This window comes from Orycteropus afer, unplaced genomic scaffold, assembly GCF_000298275.1.
Source record: "Orycteropus afer afer isolate SDZICR_OR568_19922 unplaced genomic scaffold, OryAfe1.0 scaffold00026, whole genome shotgun sequence".
NCBI lineage: Eukaryota > Metazoa > Chordata > Mammalia > Tubulidentata > Orycteropodidae > Orycteropus > Orycteropus afer.
The window spans coordinates 7,876,395-7,886,480 of record NW_006921613.1 but is presented as its reverse complement, the minus strand read 5'-3'; the positions used below and the strand labels follow the sequence as shown (position 1 = coordinate 7,886,480).

The window sequence follows — 10,086 nt, the reverse complement described above, 5'->3', positions numbered from 1 at the left end:
GTGAGGTACAGATGTTGTTTCATTTTTGTGAAATGGATATCCAGTTATGCCAGCATCATTTGTTAAACAATGTCTTCCCCATTTAATGGATTTCAGTCCTTTGTCAAAGATCAGCTGACCATAGGTCGGTGGATCTATTTCTGGGTTCTCAATTCTATTCCATTGGTCTATGTGTCTGTCATTATACCAATACCAGGCAGTTTTGACTACTATGGCTGTATAGTAGGTTTTGCAGTCCAGCAGTGTGAGACCTCCTTCTTTGTTCCTCTTCTTCAATAGTGCTTTGCTTATCCGAGGTATCTTTCTTTTCCATATAAAGTTAGAGACTGGTTTTTCCATATGCTTAAAGAATATTGATGGGATCTGGATTGGGATTGCATTGAATGTATAGGTTGCTTTGGGTATGAATCAACAGCTTTTGAAAATTATTTACAAGGTTTCATTAAGTAATCTGGAAAATGATCTTAGAGATCTTCTTATATACTATGCTCTTAAAAATTAATAATGAAGCAAAAACAATGTTTACTCACACCAAACAAATGTAATCAATATATATTGAAATATGTTTTCCGATTATGTAAAATGTTTAAAGCTCAACACTCCAGGAACATACATTTGTTAAACTCTTAAGATTTCCCTCTTAATGTAGATAAATAAAATGTTAGTATTTAAGAAACTACAAATAAGCTTAATTTCATTTACAAATAAGCTCTTTTGATCTGAACCTATAGATGAAGTCACAAGGTGAATATACTTTCCTTTATGCATGAAACAGTATGCTCTGAGCAAATATTTTCATTCAGAGTTATGAATACAAACTGATCCTTCTAGACTATATTGTCTGCTTCAGTCTAAGCCAAAGATGCCTAATTCTAAGAAGACTGGGCTCAAGGTGTAATTAAATAGGGAAATCCAAATTTTATGTGCATTTGAAATTTCTGTATTAAAATCAGGAGCCCTGATGGAGTAGTGCTTAAGCATTCATCTGCTAACATAAAGGTCAGCAGTTTGGACCCACCAGCCACTCTGCAGGAGAAAGATGTGACAGTCTGCTTCTGTGAAGATTATAGCCTTGAAAACCCTATGGGGCAGTTCTACTTTGTCCTATGAGGTTGCTAGGAGTCAGAACTGACTCGACGGCAATGGATTTATATGTAAACTAAAATATGAATATGCTTAATAGTCACAGAATTTCTAAAGCATTATATATAATGATAAGGCCACACAGCAATGACCCAACTCAAAAGGAGCTAAAAACTCCCCATCTTCTCCTCCTTCTTTTCTTTCAGTCTAGCAAATAGGCATGTTAGGACATTAAGTATCTTCGGCTTTCCAGGGAGAGATAATTAAACGTTTCAATTTAAAAGATTCTTTCCTATGATTTCAATGTTTCCCTACCAGCAGAGTTAGAGGACTTGTGACTCCCCTTCTTCTCAGTTAAAAAAATAAATGACCTATACAAGGACAAGCCTGTAATCTGGTCTTACTGATGCTACCTTCTGAGATCAGGTAAAAATTTTAAATGTCACATGATTAAAATAATCAAACAATAACTTCTGTAACCATTTATCAGGAAATCATTGAAGTTTAATTAAACTTACAATTCAATTAGTCCACTCCAGTATCCTCCTAATGCCACAGTGAACACAGCAATGGCAAAAATAACTACCATAGTATAGTCAAAGGTAGGCCATGATAGAGAATACATTTTCACAGTAATGTTATTTCCAAGTGTCTGAAAGGCAAAACAACAGTTAAACACAGGAGTTAGTTTTCTCCCTACTATGGAGTATGGTAACAATATTCCACATTTCACTCTAGAATATGCACTGCACATCAAATAGTCAAGAATACTAGAACTTCGTTTAATACTATGATATATTCTCTAGTCAAAAATATGAGGTTATGCTTTGGTTTATTAAATCTTTTTTGTTCATTACATCTTGAAATTGCAGTATTCTATACAATCATATTTTGTTTAAGGATTTAGAGTTAAGATAAACAACATGAGACGAGATTTTAAAAGGTGCCCAAACCAATAAACATCTTTTGCAATATAATGGCTCTGGATGGCCTGTACCAAATGAGAAGTGAACACTTCCGAAATGAAGACCTGATGGGCCTTTACAGCTTCTTATTAGCAAATGGAGTCTATATAACAACTTAAATACCAGTGATTAAAACTAAGGAGTTGAGCTATTCATAAACTTCATTTAATATATAATTACTCATTTACCTGCTTCATATCTTTTAAGTCTTTATGGCTTATAAATCCAATCAGTATTTTCACATCAGGAAATTCAGATCTGTTCCCTGAGGGAGGATACTAAAAGGAAAACATGTATTATGAAAACTTATTAACTACTATCATACTTATGGAATAAAAGTAATGCAAACAATTCCATGAAATACAAATATTACATCTTTAAATATTTTTAAAAGTTTCAGATGTTCTTTCCTAATATTATAGTAAGAGTTCTCAAAAACCATAGTTTTCTTGGGGGAGGACCAAAATGCAAAACTGGAAAATTGGATTGATTCTTTTAGCATACACTTATACTGATATATGAGTCAACTAAAATGCAAAACTAGAAATTTGGATTGATCCTTTTAGCATAAACTTACACTGACACGTGTGCAAGTGTGTGCACGCATACACACACGCACACAATGAATGAATGTATGAATACATATAAAATGGACACTATGTGCCACTATCAACTTTACTGAGTAACTAGCCCAGGCAGCAGTAGGTCTATGGTAGATTCCTGAATCAAGATTTAATTTGTTTCCAACACAATCTGGTCTATTCTAGGAAGAGAACAAAAATGACAGAATTTTCTAATTAATTGCCCATCAGATCCAGAACTTTTCACTAAAAAGAATCCTATCATCAGACTATTAAAACCTCAGCCCCTAAACCACAAACACAGAAGTTAATCAATTCCTGTGAAATTTGATGTCATGAGCACAAAAGAAGTAATTACAGTTTTACCACTTACTCTGACACTGTTATTGGCAATCAACAAAGCTTCAGCACCTCCTCTCTGTGCAATCCTGGCTTTTTCAAGAAAATGGCAGGTTCCCCACTGCACCACAACTACTGTGTCCTTTATCCCAGCAGAAGGAATATCAGAAAGGTTGCACAGTGGTGTGGTAGTCAGATTCTTCAAACTAATGGAAGTCTGAAAATAAAAAATGTCTTTAATATGACAAATACATTCCACTCTAAATGCATTGAGTGACAATGCACCTATATTGACTTAATACAACATTTTTTTTAATTAGAAATGTTTTACGACAAACATCCCAGCTTAGAAGTATTTAACAATTTCCCAATTGCCTTTCCCAGAAAGAGCAAAATCAGTAAAATAGTTATTAATTAATCATCATATAGTACAACTAGTTCACACACTGAAAGATAATTAACACTCATCTTCACCTTGTCATATTTTTATATTTAAGAATAAACAGAACTGTGATTTACTTACTGCATTTTCTAGGGTACTTGGAAGAGCTGTCCAGTGAGGATTATACAGCATGCAGTAATCCTTTGATGGTAAAGTGCTGCCATTTACAGACGCATGCAAGATTGCTTCCTGAGCAGCTGTCTAGGGCATGAACAATAATTTTCACATTGACAATGGTTTCATTTCCCAACAAATAAGGATGTTAATAAAGCTATTTATGTACAGGTTTGACCACATTTCCTTAAGAGGAAATGTCTTCCCATGAATTTATTTCTTCTTGTTTGAGGAGATAAAAAGAAGGCTTGGGGATACTGAAACTATACACATTTGCTCAGAATACATTCTTTAAGGAAGGTAAGTCACTTTCTCATTGTGGACAATTATGGACCTTATTATAAGGGGCATATCCCAGGGAGGATTCTTGCTATGAAGCAGTAACTTCAATACTCCCTCACAGTCTGAAACTTTTCTTCTAAATTCTCATGAGGTATTTATCACTTCACTGTTATCTTTAGAAGAGAACCAGTGAAGTTTGAAACAGAGTATTCTCTCAGGTTCTCATGATTCTGCAAATGCCTATTCAAAAAGGCCAATACAGAGTTTAAAGTGAGGAAAAAGAACTAGAAATAAGTAATAGGTCCCTGAAAGGGAAAGGTAAGAGATAAGAAATGATTGAAAGGAGCAATTATTGTACATGATGTGTGTGAAAATGAAGAAACATTCTAAGATAATTAGAGTATCATTCCACATCACAATTCCCTTCAAACTTGGATCAACTGAAATCCTTTTTCTCCTCCTCTGAACAACTTTTTCTCTAAAAACCACAAAAGAGGCGGGGGTGGAAAGGATGTTTGGCAAATAAAGATGATGTACTGTACCTCTGCCACGAGAGCACATTTTAGGTTGAACTGTATTAAATTGTTGGTATTTGACCATTTGGAGTTAACAAAATGGTATTTTCATATAGTTCAGTGTGAATTTCTATAGTAAAGAGATACTCTAATTCATGCTCTCCTAATTAAAATCTCCCCTGAACATTGGGGATTAAAGGACTTTCTGGCATACTCAGGGCTTTAGTAGCTTATGGATCTAAGCAAGGGGAGGGAACTTATAAAACATGTCATTAAATTACACAGAATAATTAGATAAGGAAATTATTTGGGAAAAAGAGAGATAAAGATTGCAATTTATATACTTGGTGGCCATGAACAGATCCTGACAGCACAGCCGAACTATATGCTATGTTAAATTCTTATGATACACCAAACTATATACTAGGTTTTTTTCATACATTTATCCAGATTCAGTAACACCATAACCTATTAAGTAGATGCACAGTCCAAACCCAAATCAAACCTACTCTGTGGAGTCAATTCTGCCTCAGAGTGAAACCACAGGACAGAGTAGAATTGCTCCATAGGGTCTCCAAGGCTGTAAATCCTTCCAGAAGCAGACTGCCTTATCTTTTTCCCAGGGAGCAGCAGGTGGGTTCAAACTGCCAACCTTCCGGTTAGCAGCTCAAGGCTTTAACAACAGCACCACCAGATCTCCTATAAGAAGACAGCAGAATCCCTGTTTCACAAATGAAGGCTCTGAGACTCAGAGAAGTTACTAACATAATATATGTAAAGCCTCATTTAAAAAAAAAAAAAAAAAAACCTATTGACAGAGCAGTCAATTCCAACTCACAATGACCCTACAGGTCACAGCAGAACTGCCCTATAAAGTTTCCAAGGCTGAAATCTTTATGGAAGCAGACTGCCATACCATCTTCTGGGAAGCAACTGGAGGATTTTAACTGCCAAACTTTTACTTACCAGCCAAGTGCTAAACCACTGCAACACCTGGGCTCCTTTTTTGAAATCAGACATTAATCAGAAAGACATGTAGAAGGAGCTTTATTTCACCTGCTCACTTTATATCAAGTCAGTCTTAGACTGACCTTCACGTCTCTGTCTTCTGGGACTGCATCCATGTATTTCAATCTAGTCTCTTGTTAATTCCAACCATCCAGTTATTTGAATTCCTGAGCTCAGTTCCAATAGACTCCTGATACTGACTCACTAACCCAATACTAACATAATGGGAAATACCTATTCTGCTCCTGCCCAAGCAATTAGCACAGTTCAAGGTTTCTTTACAGTTTGTTGGTTTGTATGTCTCCTATTCTTCTCAAAAGGAACTTCCAACTTGGATTTATTTTCCAAATTCAAGTCTTCACGTATTCATTTTGAAAATAATGATCCTCTAGCTAAATATTTAGTTAACATAATATCTCCATCCTGTATCCATGGCATCCTGTGCATCTGCCAGGGCTCTGTAGCTTGGCCCATTCTCATCTGATCAAGATTAAGCTCTGAATAATGCAATGTTAACCTTTACCCATGTATATACTTAATTCTTTTTAAAAGCTTTAGCACAAACCACATAGGAAAATTAACCCAAAATGGATCAAAGAACTAAATGTAGAATTGAAACCATAAAACCCTTAGAACAAAACATGAAGTACGGCTTTAGGATCTAGTTTACAATAATGGATTCTTAGATATGAAAAGCATGAGCAACAAAAGACAAAACAGATAAACTAGACTTCATCAAAATTAAAAACTCGTGTGCATCAAAGTATTTTTATCAACAAAATGCACAACATCTCCAGACTGGGAGAAAATTTTGGGGAGCCTTTATATATGACAAAGGCTTAATATCCAGAATGTAGGCAGTCCCCAATTTACAACATACTTGAATTACATCAAATGACACTAACAACCATCTGGGTTTTTTTTTTTTTTTGGTACTTCTTACTAAGATGTACTACACACAGTGTTGCAGTGTGTAATTCATTGATGTTACCATTCTCAGAAGTTCACTCTATAAGGAAGGCAGTGTCTGTGTCAGAAGTTGTAATGGATAGAAAATTGGGCAATGTCAAACTCTAACAACATACAATTGAAATATGCACACCCACCACAGCCATTACAACTCCAACTTTATTGTTATGACATTACTGTGGTTTCACTGGAGACCAAGCCTATTCCAAAAAACCAAACCCACTGCCACCGAGTCAAATCCAACTAATAGCGAACCTATAGGACTAGGACTGCCCTATAGAGTTTCCAAGGCTGTAAATCTTTATGGAAGCAGACTGCCACACCTTTCTCCCACAAAGTGTAGTGCGTTCCAACTGCCAACCTTCTGTTTAGCAGTAGAATGCCTTAACCACTGTGTCACCAGAGCTTCTTAGACCAGAAGTACAGTGTGATCTTATTCATCGTTTTATAAAATAAGAAGTATTGGTTGTTAATTTAAAATGAGGTATTCCACTTACGTCAGAACCAACTTATGATGGGAGTGGCTGGAATGGAACCCTGTTATAAATTGATGACTACCTATACATACAGAACTCCTACAACTCAATGACAAAAAGACAAACAACTCAGGTGGAAAAAAAAAAGTAGGGGCCCCAAAAGATCCAAATAGACATTCACTAAAGATATACATATGGTCAATAAGCACATGAAAGTTGCTCAAAGTTATTAGGGAAATGCAAATCAAAAGAACAATGAGATACTATTTCACTTACTTGAGAATGGCTATTATCAGAAAATAACAAGTATTGGTAAGGAAGTAGAAAAACTGGAATCCTCATCTATTGCTAGTGGGATTATAAAATGGTATAGCCAGTGTGGAAAACAGTGTGGTGTTTCCACAAAAATTAAACACAGAATTACCATATGACTCACAATTTCCTTCGTAGGTATGTTGTTGTTATTGTTATGTACCCCCAAGAGATTAAAAGCAGGGACTCATACAGATCCTTGTACACCAGTGTTCACTGCAGCATTATTCATAATAGCCAAAAAGTGTAATAACAATGTTTTGGTTATCTAGTGCTGCTCTACCAGAAAATACCACAAGTGGGTAGTTTTAACAAACAGAGATTTATTCACTTATAGTTTTGGAGGCTAGAAGTCCAAGTTCTAAATGCCGGCTCTAGGAGCTGGGTGAAGGAGCTCTGGTAGCCTAGTGCCTAAGGTACTTGACTGCTAACCAGAAGGCTGGCGGTTCAAACCCACCAGCCACTCCTCAGAAGGAAGGATGGACAATCTGCTTCTGTAGGGATAAAGCCTCAGAAATCCACGGAGGGGTCACTATGAGTCGGGTCTGACTTGACAGCAGATAACAACAGTAACAACAGGGGCTGGATGAAGGTCCCTCGACCTTGGGCTTTAGCTCTGCCTCTTGCTCCTGACCCACTGAAACTGGAGGCTTCTTTTAACTCAGGCAGCTGCTAGCTGCTGAGGCTGACAAAGCCAAGGTTCACAAGTAAAATGGTCACAGTCCAAAGATTATCAAGCAACACAGCAGGCCACTAGTTCAAGTCCAGAAATAGTCCCAAGATTGGCAGACAATACATCAGGCTGCTGAATGAAGACTTGGCTACATGCAGGATCAAAGCATGCCTAAAAGTTCAGCTCCTTTCTCAAAGCTATGTCTTATATATTACGGCAGCTACTCAGCTGTTCACAGCAGATTCCACCATGGAACTGATTACCAGTCTCTTCACTGGGGAATCACTACATCCAGCTGTCCAGCCACTCAAAAGGAGGTCCAGTTAAGGTGGACAAATAACCTTAACTACCACCCAACCAGGAGCTCTGGTAGCATAGTGCCTAAGGCACTTAACTGCTCACCAGAAGGCTGGAGGTTCAAACCCACCAGCCACTCCTCGGAAGGAAGGTTGGACAATCCTACTTCCGTAGTGATACTGCCTCGGAAACCCAAGGAGGGGTCACTATGAGTCAGGGCCAACTCGACGGCAAACAACAACCACACAACCAGGAGCCCTGGTGGTGTAGTAGCGATATTGCCTTGGAAACCCAAGGAGGGCTTGCTATGAGTTGGATCTGACTTGATAGCAGTAATTTTGGGAGGGGGGGGGCGGGGGGAGTGACCATGAAACCTAACCATCCATCAACAGATGAATGAATAAATAAAATGTGGTATAAACATACAAGTGGTGCTGTTGGTGGCAAAGTGGTTAAGCATTTGGCACTAACCAAAGGGTCAGTGGTTAGAACCCACCAGCTGCTCTGCAGGAAAGAGATGCTTCTGTAAAGATGACAGCCTTGGAAATCCTATAGGACAATTCTACTTTGTCCTAGAGGGCTGCCATGAGTCAGAATCGACTCAATGTCAACAGTTTTGGGTTTTAGATATACATAAAATAAAATGTTCAGCCACAAAGAGAAATGAAGTTCTGGTACATGCTATGTGACAAAAATGAACCTTGAAAACATTATGCTGAATGAAATAAGTCAGAAATAAAAGGACAAATAATATATGATCCCATTTACATGAAATATTTAGAATAGGCAAGTGCATAGAGACCAAAATTTATTAGTGGTTACCAGTGGCTGGAAGAGAGGGGAATAGGAAATTACTGCTTAAAGGAGTACTAAATTTCTATTAAGGGTAATGGAAACAGTGGTGATATCTGTCCGATATGGTGAATGTACCTAATATCACTGAACTGTACACATCAAAACAAATTGGCAAATTTTCCTTTATATATATATTTTGTCCCCTCCCTACACACACCCACAAATCTGCTAGGGGCGAAAACATTCTAATAGATCATTCAAGCAAGTTCTTCTCTATTTCTGGAGATTATGCTTAGTAATATGTGTAGCAATTACTCTTTATTATAGATTAGCACTTCCTGAACTTTAATAGTCTTGTTAAAATGCATATTTTGATTCATCAGTGTGGGTTAGGGCCTAACAAGGTTCCCTGATGTTGGTCCAGTGTATAAAGTTATAGATTTCATCATAAATAGCAGTGAAACTCACTAGTCTCCAGGACAGTATTAGAATTGCCTTAGTAATTTTCTCCAAAGGTAAGAGTTATACTGCTGGCATAGCCAATATCTGTATTTTGGCCAGCAGTTCCCAATGAGTTCCTTTAGAATTCTTTAGCGTATGTGTCAGTGATTTCTAGTTTCTCCACCCCCCTCAACTGTCTGTCAATTAAACTTGGTTCATGTTATTCGTATTGTTATCCATTAGATGCACTAAATCCTTCAGCTTTGAGGAGCAGTGTGGGAATGTGACTGTAATTCTCCAATTGATTCTTGTAATCTTTATAAAAGTCAGCTAATCAAGCTATTTATCTGTATTCAGACACCACACAGAGTATTTTCTTTCAAATTTTGCCAACAGAATTTACATATTATGAGAACAAACAAGTTAAGAGAATCCATATTCCTAAACCAGAATATGTAAAGTTACAATGTAATTATCGATCCCTAAATGCTATGAAGCAATAGTTCCCTATCCATTATCACTGCATCACAGTAATGTAGGAGGTATCCTCTTTCTTCATATCTTTCTCTTTTTATGTCAGTTTAAATACCAATAAAGTAAAAAAGAGTTGAAAAGGGGCTCTGTAGGAAAGGCAAAGTTGAGATTGTGTGTCTGAATAACATGTTCAAGTTACACCTATGTAACTTCATCTACTATTATGTACTTTTTGTATTTGTCCTCTCTAATAACTCATATAGGAGGTCTGGTAGCATAGTGCCTAAGGCACTTGACTGCTAACCAGAAGGCTGGCAGTT

At 37.1% G+C, this 10,086-nt stretch overlaps 1 protein-coding gene across 1 annotated transcript in view; it reads right to left on the bottom strand.

The window, feature by feature from the left end:
* SPPL2A (signal peptide peptidase like 2A) overlaps nt 1-10,086 on the bottom strand; it is a 117,691-nt gene that overhangs the window by 48,307 nt on the left and 59,298 nt on the right. Inside the window, exons 3-6 of the mRNA XM_042783692.1 lie at nt 3,492-3,611; nt 3,003-3,185; nt 2,237-2,326; nt 1,602-1,735 (exon numbers count right to left, since the gene is read on the bottom strand). Of these exons, the coding sequence (XP_042639626.1) occupies nt 1,602-1,735; nt 2,237-2,326; nt 3,003-3,185; nt 3,492-3,611 (527 nt within the window). The remainder of the gene's footprint in view (nt 1-1,601; nt 1,736-2,236; nt 2,327-3,002; nt 3,186-3,491; nt 3,612-10,086) is intronic.